Source organism: Wickerhamomyces ciferrii, contig 00068 (assembly GCF_000313485.1).
Source record: "Wickerhamomyces ciferrii WGS project CAIF00000000 data, strain NRRL Y-1031 F-60-10, contig 00068, whole genome shotgun sequence".
NCBI classification, from domain to species: Eukaryota; Fungi; Ascomycota; class Saccharomycetes; order Phaffomycetales; family Wickerhamomycetaceae; genus Hansenula; species Hansenula ciferrii.
The window spans coordinates 49,090-67,260 of NW_011887672.1; the positions used below are offsets into that span (position 1 = coordinate 49,090).

General features: G+C 33.9%; 6 protein-coding genes across 6 annotated transcripts; 3 read left to right on the forward strand and 3 right to left on the reverse strand.

The window, feature by feature from the left end:
• Window positions 1-583: 583 nt before the first annotated feature.
• GOR1 (glyoxylate reductase) lies at window positions 584-1,606 on the reverse strand (the record flags this gene model as incomplete). Its single annotated transcript, XM_011276703.1, has 1 exon — window positions 584-1,606. The coding sequence occupies one exon, from the start codon at window positions 1,604-1,606 to the stop codon at window positions 584-586; it is 1,023 nt and encodes a 340-aa protein (XP_011275005.1).
• Window positions 1,607-2,225: 619 nt separating this feature from the next.
• CNH1 (Na(+)/H(+) antiporter) lies at window positions 2,226-5,297 on the forward strand (the record flags this gene model as incomplete). Its single annotated transcript, XM_011276704.1, has 2 exons — window positions 2,226-2,253; window positions 2,350-5,297. 2 exons carry the CDS (start codon window positions 2,226-2,228, stop codon window positions 5,295-5,297), a joined length of 2,976 nt encoding a protein of 991 aa, XP_011275006.1.
• Window positions 5,298-5,754: 457 nt separating this feature from the next.
• SSY1 (Ssy1p) lies at window positions 5,755-8,106 on the forward strand (the record flags this gene model as incomplete). Its single annotated transcript, XM_011276705.1, has 1 exon — window positions 5,755-8,106. The coding sequence occupies one exon, from the start codon at window positions 5,755-5,757 to the stop codon at window positions 8,104-8,106; it is 2,352 nt and encodes a 783-aa protein (XP_011275007.1).
• A 104-nt stretch (window positions 8,107-8,210) lies between these two features.
• On the reverse strand, window positions 8,211-8,894 carry ADK2 (adenylate kinase ADK2; the record flags this gene model as incomplete). Its single annotated transcript, XM_011276706.1, has 1 exon — window positions 8,211-8,894. The coding sequence occupies one exon, from the start codon at window positions 8,892-8,894 to the stop codon at window positions 8,211-8,213; it is 684 nt and encodes a 227-aa protein (XP_011275008.1).
• A 205-nt stretch (window positions 8,895-9,099) lies between these two features.
• Window positions 9,100-13,272, reverse strand: SKI3 (SKI complex subunit tetratricopeptide repeat protein SKI3; the record flags this gene model as incomplete). The annotated part of the gene is made up of 1 exon (XM_011276707.1): window positions 9,100-13,272. The coding sequence occupies one exon, from the start codon at window positions 13,270-13,272 to the stop codon at window positions 9,100-9,102; it is 4,173 nt and encodes a 1,390-aa protein (XP_011275009.1).
• Window positions 13,273-14,245: 973 nt separating this feature from the next.
• Window positions 14,246-18,010, forward strand: MSH6 (mismatch repair ATPase MSH6; the record flags this gene model as incomplete). The annotated part of the gene is made up of 1 exon (XM_011276708.1): window positions 14,246-18,010. The coding sequence occupies one exon, from the start codon at window positions 14,246-14,248 to the stop codon at window positions 18,008-18,010; it is 3,765 nt and encodes a 1,254-aa protein (XP_011275010.1).
• Window positions 18,011-18,171: the final 161 nt, after the last annotated feature.

Sequence of the window (18,171 nt, forward strand, 5' to 3'; positions counted from 1 at the left end):
ATAATTTAAGCTAGATCCAGAATCAACAACAACAAATTTTATAAATTTGTGATATAAAAGATAAATTTCTTTATTTAAGTATCAAATATTTTTATGCCGATAATTTTTTTTTTTTCATCGCGCAAAGAAAAGTTTTTTTTTTAAATTTTAAATGGTGACTTTTCTTTTGGATCCGAGGAAAAGCGAATGGGAGCTTGGAATTTTAATTAATTTATTTAGTTGAAGGTGTAAAAAGTAAACAGATCTGTGGTGATGAGTCAGTGGGTAGTCAGAGGGTAGAGGGCATGGCCAGAAAGGTGATATAGGCAGGGAATAGCCAGTCTAGTGGAAGGTTAGGCAGAGAACATAGGACCATTCAGTGGTCATTGTCTATTCATATCCTTCCTTTACCGGGTTTATGTCTTGGTTTAGCGATGGCCCATGGGTCACTGGTTATAATTAATCTATTATTCATGGCTCTGAGTGGCTACAATTATTCAATGGGACGCATCCGTATCCCACATTTGATTATCTTTTTTATCAATACGATCAGTCATCAATGATCAGTAACACTCTATATTATTTTATATATACGTTAGTTATATCACTTGGTAAAATCAATATTTTTATGTTCTGGAACTAATGAAATCACTTTACCAGTCTTGATAACATTTTCAACATTCTTAACAACATGTTCTTCCATAGCTTTAACAGTTTCCACAGTATGAGTACCCATGTGAGGTAAGGCTAAAACATTTGGTAAACTAATTAATTCTTTGTTAACATTTGGTTCATTTTCCAAAACATCAAGACCTGCTGATCTAACTGTACCATTTGTTAAATATTTAATAAATGCAGTTTCATCAATGACACCACCACGAGCTGTATTAACAATAACAACACCTTTTTTCATCTTGGAAAATTTTTCTTCATTGAAAAAATGTTTTGTCTTTGGACTTAATGGAATATTAATTGATATGATATCTGATGTTGATAATAATTCATCTAATGAAACATATTCAGCACCACCTTCTAAATCCTCAGGTAATCTATTTCTATTATGATAAATAAATTTTTCAAATCCAAAAGGTTGTAATCTTTTAAGAATTGTACGTCCAATACCTCCAAGACCAACAATACCAACAACTTTCCCTTGTGGATCATGACCAATTGGAGCACCAGATGCATTGCCTTTTGAAGGCCATTCGCCAGCTAATAAATTTTGACGACCATGACCAAAATTTCTTAAAGCGCCTAATAATAAGAAAACATGATTATCAGCAGTAGCATTATCAACAATTTCTGGAACATTTGATAATTGAATTTTACGTTCAATTAATTCAGGAGCAGAAATTTGATCATAACCAGCACCATTATGACTAATTGAAATAAGTGATTTTGGTAAATGTTGAATCAATTCTTTATCGAAAAGACCAGTTTCATTAGCAGAATCAAAAGTTCTTGTAATATGTTGAACTTGAGAATATTTAGTTTGAAGATCTTTGATGAATTCTTCACGGTTTTTTGATTCTGATACAATAACAGTGGCAACTTTTTCTAATTCTTTCCATGCTTCTTGAGCATATCTAACAGTACCTAATCTAAGGACAATTGGTTTAGTAGACATTGTTAATGGTATATTATTTTGACTTTTGTGTATCAATTGATATTATGAATAGAGAATCTGTGGTATATATACTTATTCAATAAGTTCTGAGAGTACGTCCTATCTTAATCAATTACTCTTCAAGTTTCCCCATGAGTCAATCACATCCACGCATTTTCAAACCAATTGTTATCTCAAATCTCCAGAATCCACAATTCACAATAGAAAACTAAAAAATTCGTGGGAGTTCAAACAATCGTTTCCGCCTAAGCACTGACTAAGCGCTGACCTGCGCAGCATTGAATTTTTCATTTCTCCGTTTAAATTTTTATCTTCCACCAGTGCAAATTGCTCTTTTCAAGGGTCTTGGCGCTGGCTACTGGGCTGAACACTGGGCTGATGCTCCGTTACGCCCCAGGTAGAACTGAACCCTGACTAAAATATTCTCATCTGCCTAGCTCTGCCCAGCTCTGCCTAGCGCTAATAAGTTTCTAGGCAGATTCACTTATGTAATCAGTCACAAAAATTTCGAATTTAGCATAATATGTAAAAAAAAAAACAAAGCATAAGCAAGAAGTATTCAAACATATCTTTTATGATCTTTCTATATCGAAAATAGTTCAGAATATAGAGATATATTATGGCTGTATGGGAACATCTAAGGGTATGTAAGAAAGCTAAAGAATTCATATGTCTATAGCATTAAGTTTGTGGTTCTGATCTTTGGGTATATCATCTTACTAACATCTACAAGGTTGATAAAGCTCATATCGCTTATGCGGTGGTTGGTGTTTTCTCTGCTGTTTTTTCACTTATTTCATTATTTGTGAAGGAAAAATTATATATTGGTGAAGCTACTGTTGCTGCTATAGTTGGATTAATCGTTGGACCTCATTGTCTAAATTGGTTTGCTCCAACAACTTGGGGGAATACAGATTATATTACTTTAGAATTATCAAGAATTGTATTATGTTTACAAATTTTTGCAGTTGCTGTGGAATTACCTAAAAAATATATGCTTAAACATTGGCTTTCAGTTACAATGTTATTAGTACCTGTTATGACTGCAGGTTGGTTAATTGTTGGGTTATTTGTTTGGATTGTTATTCCAGGTTTAAATTTCTCTGAAAGTTTAGTTGTTTCAGCTTGTGTTACTGCAACAGATCCTGTTTTAGCTGCTGCTGTTGTTGGTAAAGGTAAATTTGCTAAAAGAGTTCCAGGTCATTTAAGAAATTTATTAACTGCAGAATCTGGTTGTAATGATGGTATGGCATTCCCTTTTATTTATTTAGGTATAAATTTAGTTATTCATGCAGGCAACGCTAAAGAAATTGTTAAAGATTGGATTTGTGTTACAATCTTATATGAATGTATCTTTGGTTGTATCTTGGGTGCTTTTATCGGATGGGTTGGTAGACGCTCTATAAAATATGCACATAATGCAGGTTTAATTGATAGAGAATCATTCTTAGCATTTTATGTTGTTTTATCATTTGCTTGTGCAGGATTTGGATCCATGTTGGGTACTGATGATTTATTAGTTTCATTTGCAGCTGGTACAGCTTTCTCATGGGATGGTTGGTTTGCTAAAAGAACTGAAGAATCTCATGTTTCAACAGTCATTGATTTATTATTAAATTTAGCATATTTTGTTTATTTTGGTGCTATTATTCCTTGGCCTAAATATAATGATTCTTCATTGGGTCTTGATGCTTGGAGATTAGTTATTATTGCAATTGTTATCATTTTCTTGAGAAGATTACCAGCAGTTTTAGCATTAAAACCATTTATACCCGATGTTAAAACTTGGAGAGAAGCTTTTTTCGTTGGTCATTTCGGTCCAATTGGTGTTGGTGCTGTTTTCGCTGCAATTTTAGCAAGAGGTGATTTAGAAGGTGCTCATACACTGGAAGCAACTCCATTAGCACATTTACCAAGTGAAGGATCAGAAAATTATCAATTAATTGCAGTGATTTGGCCAATTGTTACATTTGTTATCATTACTTCAATCATTGTTCATGGTTCTTCAGTTGCTGTTATAACATTAGGTAAACATTTAAACACTATGGCTATCTCAATGTCTTTCACTACAACTCAAGGAAATCAAAATTCAAGTTCTTGGATGTCACGTTTACCAGAACTGAAATCAAATGGTCGTTCATTTTCTTTACATCGTATTGATACTATGGCTCCATCAACTCATTCTGCTAGTGCATCTGGTGCTGAAGCTGGTCAATTATCTCAAGCTCCAACAGTGGAAACTAGTGGTATTCCTGCAAGACCTGCAGGTGGTATGGATAGAAGAAAAAAGAAGAGTAAGAAGAGTAAAAAACGTAGAAGTCATCTACATAAGATCCATTCACATCATGGTGATTCTAATGCTGACACTACAGCTGCTGATATTGAAAAATTACAACGTGAAAGAGAAGCCAAAGCTGCTGCATTTGCTCTTGGTGGACCAAGAAGAGAAGAATCACAACAACAAAACACAAACTCATCATCACCTGATGATAGCTTTGTTCAGCAAGGTATTACACCAGCTACAACTTTTAATGAAAAAGTCCCATGGCCAACAGGTGGTAATGATGAAGAAGCTCAACTGAATGGTTCCGATTTGTATAATGAAACTACAGAAAGTGATGAAAAACAACAATCTTCTGAAACTTCTGAAAATAATGATGGTGCTGGTGGTGAAGACTATGAAAGAAATAGAAGACCAAGTGCTGCTTATACTGAAGGTGATAAATTAATCATTGAAGATCAACATGGTGAAATTTTGGATCAAGCTAATATGGATGTTCCAGATAGACTTAAGAAGAATGATTCATCTAGATCTAGTAGATCCAAAAAGAGTTCTACTAAACGTTCCAAGAGTCCTTCATCTTCAATCAATTCACTTACAAGAAAAACATCATCAATATTGGAACGTGTTAATTCAGGTAATAGAGATCGTCCAAAATATACCGCTTATAAATTAGATAATCAATTAATTATTGAAAATGAGGATGGTGAAATTTTAAGAAGATATAAAATTAATCATCATAAAACTGTTCAACAAAAAACAAGATCTGGTTCTATTGCTGGAGGATTTGGTAAAGCTTTATCTGCTGTTGGTATTAAATCCAATATAGGTGCTAATAAAGATGAATCACCATTAGATAATTCAAATACAGAAATCAAAGACCATTTACAGCTGGAACCTTTAGAACAACCAGAGCCTGTACGTGCTAATGATGATTCCATTCATGAAGAAGCTGACAGTGATTTGGAAGAAATTACATCAGGTGAAGAAGAATCAGATAGTGAAGAAGTTGATTCTGATGAAGATTCGGAAGAAAGTGATGATGATGAAGATATAGCACCAAGACCAGCCGGGTTTCAAGAAGAAACTGCAGCTGAAAGAGATAGAAGACTGGCAGCTATTGGGCAAGTTGATGCACCAAGAGATGAATCTGATGAAGAAGAATTTGTTCCAACACAACGTGTTCAAAATGATCCACAAGCTCAACAAACTGTTCGTTCAAGTGTTGATCAAAATCAACCACAACAACAAGGGTCTAAGAATGTTTTGAAAGAGATTGGACGTGGTTTTAAGAGAAATCATACAAATTCTGCACCAGGTCCACAACAACAACAACTTGACTCTCAACAAATGGGATCAGAAGTGAGACCAACTACTAGCATTAAGTTCCAAGAGCCATCTAAGCAATAAGAAAGTGAACAACAACAATAATAATAATTAATAATCATCAATAGATACCCCATTCATTTGACATTCAAATATATATACAATAAATTAATATCAATATCAATAATGAGTTTTTGTTTTGTTTTATCCTGTTTTGAAAGTTCTTACTCGTTACTGTGTGTTAATTAGTACATATAGATCAAGTTTTTTTGATCAATTAATATATGGCATATATTTATATATTAAATTCAAATTAAAGAAATTTACTATAGCTCAGTAGTTAAATGATCTTGTTCTAAAATATGGTCTCCGCGTTCAGTTTTATTTCCCGATTAGGAAGTCTAGGAATTTCTATATTAATATTAGCTGCGCTACTATTTAGAAAAATTCAAGTATATGACAAAGCGAGATATTTATGATCAAATATTGTAAAGATTGATTTGGTTTTCTTTGAAACTAGCTAGGGTGTGATCGCTTTAAAATGGATAGAAGGGCTTCTTTCAACGAAGTACCTCTTCCAAACCTGTTCCCAAAGATTGATCGGTTCCCCAAGTACAATGCTAAAGAAGATGAAGATATTGAGTTAGTTGATATTGATAACGGAGATGAAGTTGATTCTATAACTAGCGATGAGATACGACACAAGATAGAAGAGTTCCAAGCTGAGCAGTGGGATAACAAAACCAATGAGAAATTTTTTTTCACAAAGATGTTTCATGGAGGTGAAGTTATTGAAGACAATGAAGGGTTCTCAGACTTCGATGTTTATAACAGAATGGTTCAGAAAGAAGCTATATTGGAAGCAAAAACCAAAAAAGTGCTAAATGATATGCAAAATAATAGTTTGAAAGTTACAAAAAACATAAGTGATCAGTACGATGCAGGTGATGAGACCCGTGCGGTGAAGAACAAACATAGGTTCAAAGCTTATGAACAAAGGCTACGTTACAATGGAGGACATTCCGATGAAAGACCATATTTTTATAGACAAGAATCAATGGGATCAAATAGAACAGAGGTTGTTGACTTATCTAAGATGGATTTATCACAATCCTTTTTCAATAATAATGGCGGTGGTGATGGAACAAATGGGAATGAGAACAGTGGCCATCATGGAAATTACAATGGGAAGTATCATCTACAACGGAAGCTAAAAAAACAGCAAATCCAAATGGTTGCATTAGGTGGTACTCTTGGTGTTGGTTTGTTTCTAGGTTCCGGGAAAGCATTTTCTATTGGTGGTCCTCTGGGTTGTTTTTTGGGCTTTTTTATTTCAGGTTCTATAGTTTTAGCCACCATGTTATCATTTGCAGAAATGTCAACTCTTATACCCACGACCTCAAGTATTTCAGGTCTTGCTTCAAGATTTGTTGAAGATGCATTCGGATTTGCACTTGGTTGGTGTTATTGGCTTTCATTTACAATTGCTATGCCTGGGGAAGTATGCGCTGCTACTATTATGTTGAGTTATTATCAGCAATTAGACATACCCAGTGCTTCAACAGCCGGTTTTGTATCATTGTTTCTATTTGCAATTCTTTTTGTTAATTTGTTTGATGTTAGAGTTTATGGAAATATTGAATATTGTGTTAGTTTATTCAAAGTTTTATTCACTGTTGCTCTGATGATTTCCATGGTCGTTGTTAATGTTAAAGAACATTATGGTTTTACATATTGGAATTCAGCCGCTTCAACAGAAGTTGCTTCATATGGTCCATTCAGACCTACGTTTGACTTGAATGATATCGGAAGTGGATCAAAAAATGGAATTGGAGGCGCATTGGGTCGATTATTAGGTGTTGTGTCATCTACATTGATTTCTTCATATGCTTATACAGGAAGTGAAATTGGATTTGTTGCATCAATGGAATGTAGAAATCCAAGAAAGGCTTTACCATCAGTAACAAAACGGGTATTTGGAAGAATTACAATTCTATACTTGTTATCAATTTTCCTCGTTGGTTTGAATTTTTACTCTGGGGACCCAAGATTATTAAGGTATTATACACCAGATACCCAAAGAAATCCGTTACCATTAAGATTTATAGAGAAGCTGAATGTCCAATGTACACCAGTTTCAATGATTGGTCAGAATTCAAATGGAAATCAAAGTCCATGGATCATTGCCTTGCAAAGCACGGGCCTCTGCACCTATTCATCAGTAGTGAATAGCATATTTGTTGTGTTTGCTGTTTCTGCAGGGTCATCACATTTATACGTTTCCAGCAGAACATTATACTCAATGGCAACTCAAGGTAAGGCATTACCAATATTTACAAGATGTACAAAAGCTGGTGTTCCATATATCTCAGTTTTATTTTCAGGTGCTTTTGGTCTTTTGGCCTATTTATCGGTCAATCATAGGGCTCTAGAGGCTTTCCAGGATTTTGCAAATATTTCATCGGCAACTGCAATGCTTATGTGGTCAGGAATGTGTTTATCATTTTTAAGATTTTACAATGGATTGAAATTGAGGCCAGATATAATTTCAAGAAATGATCCATCATACCCATATAGATCTCCATTTCAACCATTTTTAGCAATTTATGGTCTGGTAGGATCGATGCTGATTGTAATTTTAATGGGATTTGTTGTATTCTTGAAAGACTCATGGGATACAAAGACATTTTTCACATCTTACGGTGCATTAATGTTATTTGTTATTTGTTTCGCAGGCTATAAGATATTTGGGAGCTCAAGAATCCATAGACTAGATCAGCTAGATCTAGATTCAGGAAGGAGAGAGATGGATAGAATTATTTGGGATGAAGATAAGAATTACAGTAGTTCATTTACTGAAATTTTCAAGAAATGTATTGGGTGGTTAGCATAGTATATAGCCGAATCTAATTCTCAATAGATGAAAGCTTTTTTTAACATTTTTCAATAATATGCGTAACTTGTGTCAATATTACTGATTTGTATGTATATTTTAACTCAATTAAATTTATTTTGAATAAAGTCCAATAACTTTGGGAATATTATATCTGAAGTTTCACCTTCAACAGAGTGTAACACCCCTAAATCTTTATAATATGACTTCAATGGATCAACAGTCTCGTTATAAGCATTTAATCTTTTTTGAAAAACTTCAGCGTTATCATCTGGTCTTTTACTTAATGGTTCTCCAGTAACATCATCAACACCTTGTTGTTTTGGTGGGTTGTATTGCAAATTATAAATTCTTCCTGAGGGAACGTGAACCCATCTATTTTCTATTCTTTCTAATATTACTCGTTCAGGAACTTTCAGTTCAACGACCAAGTTCAAATCTGAGGCTTTGCTAACCAAATCTTCATTCAGTATTTTAGCTTGAGGTAATGTTCTTGGGAACCCGTCTAGTAGCCAGGAAGAATTCTTGTTCAATAGGTTTCTGTTATTCAATTCGTTTATAACAAGCCCACTGATGAGAGAATCCGGCAATAATTGACCTTTTGCTATGATATCTTGAGCATAATTACCAATCTCTGATTTGGTTTGAATCTCTTTTCTTAGTAGATCTCCAGAACTTATTGGCGTGAGACCGGTGAAATGTTTGAGTAATTTGGAGGTTTGTGTGCCCTTCCCTGCACCTGGTGCACCGAGTAATAAAAGTCTCAAAGGACGTAGCGGTAATGACATTTGTGACTGTGTGGTATATTCAAAGATTTCTAGGAACAATTGAATTGGGCAAGAAGTTGGGTTAAATTAAAAGGTTCTTTGTTTTCACTTCGAGATTGGAACTTTTCATGACCTAAAGGTTTTGATAAGGCCAAAAGGAGCTCGGGCATTTACTGTTTACAAATTACTACAAAATCACGATCATCACTAAATTTATATTAACGTTTTAAAAACATCCTTTCAATGCATTTACGCTGTTTGCATTCCAAGGAGAAATGAAAAGACTTCTTTGAATATCACGTAGTTCACCAGATTGTAGATAAGCATCACTCAATTCTTGAGCATTAACTTTACCGTTGGATGCAATCTTCAATGAGATATTTGAATCCAAGTTCTCCCAAATTCTTAAATCATCTGGGAATAAAAATGCTGATTTTTGCCATACAGATTGTTCATTTTCTTTCAATTTCTTACTAATTTGTGATAATAAATATGGAACATTTCTAAACTTGTCACTGATCAATTCTGTTAATGGTAATGCTTCAAGTTCACTCTTGATAATAACTAAGTAATCTTCCAAATTTTCAATTACCGAGATAGCACCAATAACTAATGTGACCAATAATGAAGATCCGGCAGTTTCAATATTGTGGAACAACTCATCTAACGCTGCTTGTTTAGTTTCTTCAGTATCATAGATATACAAAATTTGTGCAATCAAAACAACCAATCTCTTTGCATCATTTGATAATGACAAAATTGTTTTAAATTCTTCTAATGCATCATCAAAATTGTCCGTGAAGAAGTACGCAAGGCCTAATACTGTTCTAGATGAAATTGTAGTCTTATCATCTTCAGTCAATTCCAAACACTCTTGTGCTGCTTCAATTGCAACATCGAAATTTTCAACACCTAAAGAAAATCTTGCATACTGAGCTTTAATTCTTGCAAAATCAAGTAAAACCTCTTCATTTTCAGATTCTTCATAAGATGTTTCTAATATACCCAAGAGCTGTTCTGAGATTTCAAGACCTAATTCATAATCACACAATTTCTCCAAAATCAAACAAGTAAGTGATAGACCAAATGGGTCTAATGGATAATGTTTCAAATATTGCAACATACCCTGACTTGCAGATGATATTTCTTGAACAGCTTCCACATCTTGAACATCATCACCCTTTCCAATTCTTTTCAAGCAAATATTCAAACCATATAATAATTGTGCAACTGGTGATCTACCATTTGATAAAATAAAAGCATGAGTAAATAGATTTGAAGCAGTATCAAGATCACCATCAGCTTTAGCAGCCAATGCATGACCTAACCAAGAAATAGGTTCACTTGGTGCCAAACTTTGGCCTTTTCTATAAGATTCAACCGCTAAATCTGAATCATCATATCTTAAATATAATAAAGCCAAATTGGACCAGATCTCGACATTCTTTGGATCAATAGATGTACTTTTGATGAAACAATGTTGAGCCACACGGGGATTAACACTTATTGAAGCAACACCCAAAGCGACCCATGGCTCTGCATAATTTGATTGTAATTTGATGGCTTCTTTTAATGAATCGATAGCATCATCTCTATATTTTGTGTTCTTGGTTTTCAAATACGACACTAATTGTGCAAGACCAAAGTTATAATGACTTGATGATTTTAGAGGTCTTGAGGTGAAGTTCAAGCCCAATGCAGCCTTATTTGAGTAGACAAGATATAATGCAACCAGCTCAACCCATTTCTCAGATTCAATATATTGTGTAATGAGGTCTTGATCAGTGTCGAGCTTAGCATCTTTGAAAATATCTGATAGCTGTTCGTGTGGGAAAGAATGGATTTTAGATTGAACAATTAAATAGGTTTGAATCAAATCACTTGTCGTTTTCCAGAAAGTTAACGATTGTTTGTTACCCTTTGGACCAAGCGCTATGGCTTTTTCCACCAATCCAATAGCCTTCCCAAAAAATCCACGAGTAATTGCTTCATTGGCATACTGATATAAAGCATCATAAAGACCAGAAATTATACACTCTTCATCTGGTCTTGTATTTAATAAGTCTTCAAATCTTCCGATGGCTGTATCAAATTCATTTATACGTGTTTCCACAACTGCTAATAAATATTTAGCAGTCCAATGATTAGGTTCAAGTTCCAAGGCTCTTTTAAAAACTTTGACAGCTGCCTCTAATCTACCACACCCATAGTAAGCTTCACCAAGACCAATCCAAGATTCTGTATCTTCAGCATTAAGACGGATAGCATTTTGGAAATACTCAACGGCTTTAGCATCATCTTGAAGTTCCAATGATGCACACCCTAAGATTCTATAAGGCCATGAATCATTACCTAAACGGCGTTTTGAATTTTCAGATTCAATCAAACGTTTACAGAATACTTCTGCTTGTTTCCAATCAGTATTTGAAGTGAATTGATCAACTAAATACCACGCCGCGACGACTTCACTTGAGTCTATTTCAAAAGCTTTCAAGAAACATTTGGTTGCTCTTTTTTCATCTTCATAATTTTTCAAATAAATTTCACCTAATGAAGTATAAGCAGGAGCATAATTTTTGGAAGCTCTTAGAGACTGAACCAAGTTCTCATAGGCTTTTGATAAATCACCATCTTCATGATCGAGTAAGTAACTTTGTGCAATCTTCCAATAAACTGAGGCCCTCAACTCTAAAATGTATAGACTATTCCCAGTAAATTTCACCAAGACTTTTTCTAATCCAGCTCTACCTGGCTTGTACTCGCCTAATCTAATTTGACACCATGATAGTTCCATAGTAGCTTCATCATTATCTGGAAATTCTTCAGAAACTTGAGCTAACAAGGTTCTTGCGTCCTGTAAATCACCTCTTTCAACAAGAATTAAACCTTTACCAACTCTGGCTCTAACATTCTGTGGAGCATCTTTGAGAACATTGTCAAAAATTTGTAAGGCTCTTTTGAAATTTTTTGGGGCTTGATAATATGTCAATATCACACCATAGTCAACCAATAAGTCTTCCTTTGTGCTTGGGAACACAAACCCTGTATCTCTTGTTGATGTTGCTAATAGCTGAATAGCACCTTGACAATTATTTAAACCATCTTCAAATAATTTAAGATGAATTTGATATGAAATGACAATTCTATAAGCTATTAAACTTGTTTTACACGATTCAAGACCTTGTAACATCAAAGCTAATATTTCTTCTGGTGATAATGCGTCTGTAGCCGTATCAGCTTCTAATTCTTTTAGCTCAGCTTCTTCTTGAGATATTTCTTTTTGTTTATTTTTGGAATTTTTAGAATCTTCTTCAAGATCAATTTGAAAAGGTGATAAATCTGACAATACAAATGCATATATAATTTGTCCAAGTGGTTCATTTTTGAATAGTTTGAGAAAATTTTTGATAACTGATTCATCAACCAAAGTTAAATCTGGGAGATCAACCCAATCAAAGTATAATGACCATGCAAAGAATGACGTATGCTTCACCAACACAAAACCTTCCACTAAATCTTTAATCTCTTTGAATAATTGTGGTTTAATAGTATTTGGTGCAGATTTTAAAACTTTGTATTTGTATTTCAAATGTTGTTCTTCCGTTTTTCTTCTTTCTTCATCATCATCTAATGTATTGATTAGTTCTTCATATAGATGTGAGATTTGAGAGTTTTCATAATGGCTCCATGCAATAGCATCAATTTTTGCTTGATTTTTAGACTTTAATCTTTCACGAGTTGTATCTCTTGAAACATCTGCATTCTCTCTTTTCAGTATTATGTCTAAATATTGACGAATAACTTTTGAATAAGGCTCAATTACACCATCTGTAGCCTGACCTAATTTGCTCTCCGGTAATAATGATCTTAAATACTCTTCATGAATTTCTGGAGTGTTATATTTTTTGATATAAAGTCTAATGTCTCTGATAAATTCTGATAAACCTTCTTGGAGATGGACCAATACTTCGGCATATTCACCAGCAAACTTGAAAAAGGCTTTATAATCACCATTGTCCTTAACAATCAGTTGTAACCCTTTCCATGCATTCTGATTATAATTATCTATATCAATTGCCTTATAATATGCTCTTTTAGCATCATCTAGTTTTTCTAATAAATGACTACTTTTACCAATGAACAAATAGGCAAAATAGTTTACAGGATCTATTTTCAAAGCATCTTCCGCCAGTTGTATACAGTATTCTGGATTTTCATCTTGAAGGGCCTGTTTGGCAGCCTTCAGGTAGCCTTTTAACCCTGACATTTTAATGAAAGATTGAGTCCTGACTGGGAATTGTAAGTTGCCACTAGTTATAGACTTGTTTTGCTTATGGTGCTTAATATTATAATTTTCAAAATGGTTCAAGACTGCTCCTACCGGAATCTCAAAAAACATTTATCGTCGAATTCGAATTTCGTAGCCTTGAAATATGCAACTATTACAGTGGAAAGAAGGTACTAATTAACAAATATATATATAGAAAATCATAAAGTGTAGTAGTTGAGTAAAATAAATACATTGAAAGTGGTTCACCACCCCCGAAAAAGAAAATTAGTGCAAAAAAAAGATAATGAAGGATGCGAGGTTCGAACTCGCGCGGACAATCGTCCAGTAGATCTTAAGTCTACCGCCTTAGACCACTCGGCCAACCCTCCTTTTGTTGAGACAAGAAAATGGCCTTTCTGATGCGTCGAGCAAATTCCCGGATATTTGCGCTTTCCTGCAATTTTTGCTTTTATATAGTTTGAAGCTCTTTTAGTGATGTTTGTAGGTTTCATTAAGGTATTCTGAGAGTTAGTGATGATTTAGTGTCTCCTAAAAGATAATTATGTCCACATATACTTTCTGAATGATTATGTAATCGGCGCTACACCATATGTACATATCATTCTCAATTAATTTTACAAAAGGTGGCTTTGGCCTAGCAGGTGGTAGGTCATTGAGCCTTGTTTTCTCTCTAGTTCGAGTCTCCCATGAAGCTAGTTACACGCGGGTTAACGTAAGTGGGATGAGTTCAATTAGAGAGAGTTTTTTGTGTATGAGAATAATTCACCATGTTGAGGTGATTCTCCGGTGTTGATGGAAAATTCGCGGCTAGTTTGAAAAATAAAGTTTTGCTTAGGTAATAACAGATCGCGAATTTTTTAATGGGTAGTTTTTTTCTGCGATTCGCGTAAACTTCCAAATTCTCAGAGGCTGGCTAAGCGCAGGAGATTGAATAGCGCGTTTATCAAAATACCAAAATTTAGCGCGTCTATACAATTGAATAGATTTCAATTTTCAACCTTTTTAGTTTCTTTGTATTACTTTTTTATTCAATTGAACTGATTAACAGGTCATTGAATTAGTACAAGAGCATCATATAACAATGGCTAGAGTCAAAGCTGAAGGCTCAACTGCCACTCCTCGTGGTTCTAAGAAACTTGGTTCAAACTCACAAACCAATAGTAAATTGAAGCAAACATCATTGATGAGTTTCTTTTCAAAATCTCAATCACCAAAAACAGGAAACACTGCAAAACCAAAAGATAATACAAGCTCTAGACCAACTTCTCAAGAATCATTCCCTTCGCCATCTTCATCTCCTTCAAGAGATTCCAATGATACCACTCAAATTCAATCATCCCATACAGATAAAGAAAATATTAAACCAGATGACACGGTCGAAACCACCGTGGATTTAGATGATGAAGAGGAAGAAGAAGTCAAAGCACCAATCAAGTTGCCAGCCACACCAGCCACTGACTCATCTGTTATTAAAAGACCATTAAAAGAATCTAAACAACAACAATCTGATCCATCTTCATCCCCTGCAAAATTACCATCAAGTCCAACCAGAAGACAAAGAAAAAATGTAATCAGTTATAATGAAGATAGTGATGACGATGAAGAAGGTGATTTGTCAGTCTCCAAGACTCAAAGACAGCGTAAGAAACGTCGTGTTATTGCTGATGATGGTTCTGAAGATGAATTTGTTCCAGATGCTAAAAGTGAATCTGAAGATGACGCGGATGAAGCTTTTGTTGTTCCAGATGATTTCGAAGACAAAAAAGATCAAGATGTGGATGATGATCTTGATGATGATGATTTTATTGAAATAACGAAACCTTCTACAAAACCAAAATCAAAATCACCGGCCCCTATTGCAACTTCAACAAAACCAAAAACAAACTTATCAAATAAATTCACATCAGCTTCACCTTATAAAGCAAAAGTATCACAACCAGTTACAAAATCACCAACACCACCAAAAGCCCAAACAAAATCACAAAAATTCACAAAAGAAAATGAAGAACGTTATCAATGGCTTATTGATATTCGTGATGCTGATCGTAATTCAATAACAGATCCACAATATGATCCAAGAACTCTTTATATCCCATCATCTGCATGGGCTAAATTCACAAATTTTGAAAAACAATATTGGGAAATCAAAAGTAAAATGTGGGATTGTATTGTTTTTTTTAAAAAGGGTAAATTTTATGAATTATATGAAAAAGATGCAATGATTGCACATAATGAATTTGACTTGAAAATTGCCGGTGGTGGTAGAGCCAATATGCAATTAGCAGGTATCCCTGAGATGTCATTTGATTTTTGGGCTACTTCATTCATTACAAAAGGTTATAAAGTTGCAAAAGTTGATCAAATCGAAACTGGTTTGGCAAAAGAAATTAGAGAATCTAACGGTCAAGCTCCAAAAGGTAAAAAAGATGTTATTCAAAGAGAGTTAAAATGTGTTTTGACTGCTGGTACTTTAACTGATGAAAGTATGTTAAGTGATGATATGGCAACTTATTGTATTGCAGTCAAGGAAGATGTTGATCCTGAAAATGAAAATGGTAAAGTCTTTGGTGTTGCATTTATTGATACTGCAACAGGTCAAATACAATTAACTGAATTTAAAGATGATAGTGAATGTACCAAGTTAGAAACTTTGGCATCTCAATTGAGACCAAAAGAATTGATCATCTCCAAGAATAATTTATCACAATTAGCTCTAAGAATTTTGAAATTCAATTCACAAAATAATGCAATTTTCAATTATATTAAATCTGAATCTGAATTTTATGATTTTGATACAACTTTTGAAACTTTAACTCGTGGGAAATATTTCCCTGCAGAATCATTAGATGATTTATCAAATTGGCCAAAAACATTAAAAGAATTTTATGAAACACAAAAATTTGTTGGTTTTTCAGCTTTTGGTGGGTTACTATGGTATTTACAATCCCTAAAATTAGATGAAAGTTTAGTTTCAATTGGTAACATATCACCATATACTACAATTAAACCATCAACAAATTTAGTATTGGATGGTCAAACTTTACAAAACTTAGAAATATTTGCAAATTCATTTGATGGTACAGAAAAGGGAACCTTATTTAAATTGATTAATAGAGCAACCACACCATTTGGTAAAAGATTATTGAAAACTTGGGTTGTTCACCCATTATTACAACAAACTGATATTGATGCTAGATTAGATTCTGTTGATCAATTACTTGAAGATGGTGACCTCAGATCAACCATTGAATTTTCATTGGTTAAACTACCAGATTTAGAAAGATTATTATCAAGAGTTCATGCGTCACAATTGAAATTGAAAGATTTCACAAGAGTTATTGAAGGGTTTGAAGACATTGCTAAACTATACAAGAAACTACAAAACTTTGAAATGAAAGGTTCATTGGGTAAAATTTATTCAAAATTCCCAAATGAAATTCAGGATTCTTTATCCAAATGGGATGATGCTTTTGATAGAGTTAAAGCCAAAGATGAAGGTGTATTGATCTTGAGTAAGGGTATTGAACAAGACTATGATGATTCGGTTTCAACAATTAAAGATCTAGAACATGAATTAGAAGCAACCATTAAACAATATAGAAGAACTTTCAAAACACAAGAAATCAATTACAAAGATTCCGGTAAAGAATTGTATACAATTGAAATGCCTTCAAGAATCACAGTTCCAAAAGATTGGAAAAGAATGGGTGCATCCAAAAAGACAACTAGATATTGGTCACCGGAAGTTGAAACAATGGCTAAAGATATTGCAAGAGCCAAAGAATGTCATAAACTAATTGAAGAATCGTTGATCACTAGAATGTTCAAAAGATTTGATACCGATTATTCTGTGTGGAGTTCAGCGATCAATGCAATCGCTAAAATTGACTGTTTAGTATCATTAGCTAAAACATCAGAATCAATTGGGTTTCCAAGTGTCAGGCCAAAATTTGTTGAATCAGAAACTGGTATTTTAGAATTTAAAGAATTGAGACATCCTTGTTTCAACATGGGTATTACTGCATCAAAAGACTTTATTCCAAATGACATTTCATTAGGTGGTTCTTCGCCAAATTTGGGATTATTGACTGGTGCAAATGCTGCTGGTAAATCAACTGTTTTAAGAATGACATGTATTGCAGTTCTTTTGGCACAAATCGGATCTCATGTTCCTTGTGAATCTGCAACTTTAACACCAGTTGATAGAATAATGACAAGATTAGGAGCAAATGATAATATCATGCAAGGAAAATCAACATTCTTTGTTGAATTATCAGAAACCAAAAGAATTTTAGAAAATGCTACACCAAAATCCTTGCTAGTCTTGGATGAATTAGGTAGAGGTGGTTCTTCATCTGATGGTTTTGCTATTGCAGAAGCTGTTTTACATCATGTTGCTACACATATTCAATCCTTAGGGTTCTTTGCAACACATTATGGTTCATTGGGTCAATCGTTCCAAAACCATCCTCAAATTAAACCATTTAGAATGGCCATCATTGTGGACAATGAGTCTAAGAATATCACATTTTTATATAAATTAGAAGAAGGTGCAGCTGAAGGTTCATTTGGTATGCATGTTGCAAGTATGTGTGGTATTGAAAAAGAAATTATTGATAATTCAGAAATTGCAGCAGAAACATTTGAGCATACATCAAAATTGAAAAGAACTGAATTGAATCAATTAAGTGCAATTCCATTAGGTTTACAGTCTGATATTGCAAGATTGTTGAAACAGGGTTTTAAAAATTCTGAAAATGGTGCCGGTGAAGGTGTTTTGATCTATAATGAAACTGTTCAAAAGAATGCCTTACAAAGTATCGGTAAATTGATCGATGCTTTATGAAATAGCTTCTTAAATGATATGCTCCGATGGGTTTCCGTTGGGGAGTGATGATAATTTATATATAAACGTGTACATTAGAATAATAATAATAAGTTCATGATATTAATAAATTTAAATAAAGTAGATTCGTAAGTAAAATGTCATTAGAATAGCTATTTGTG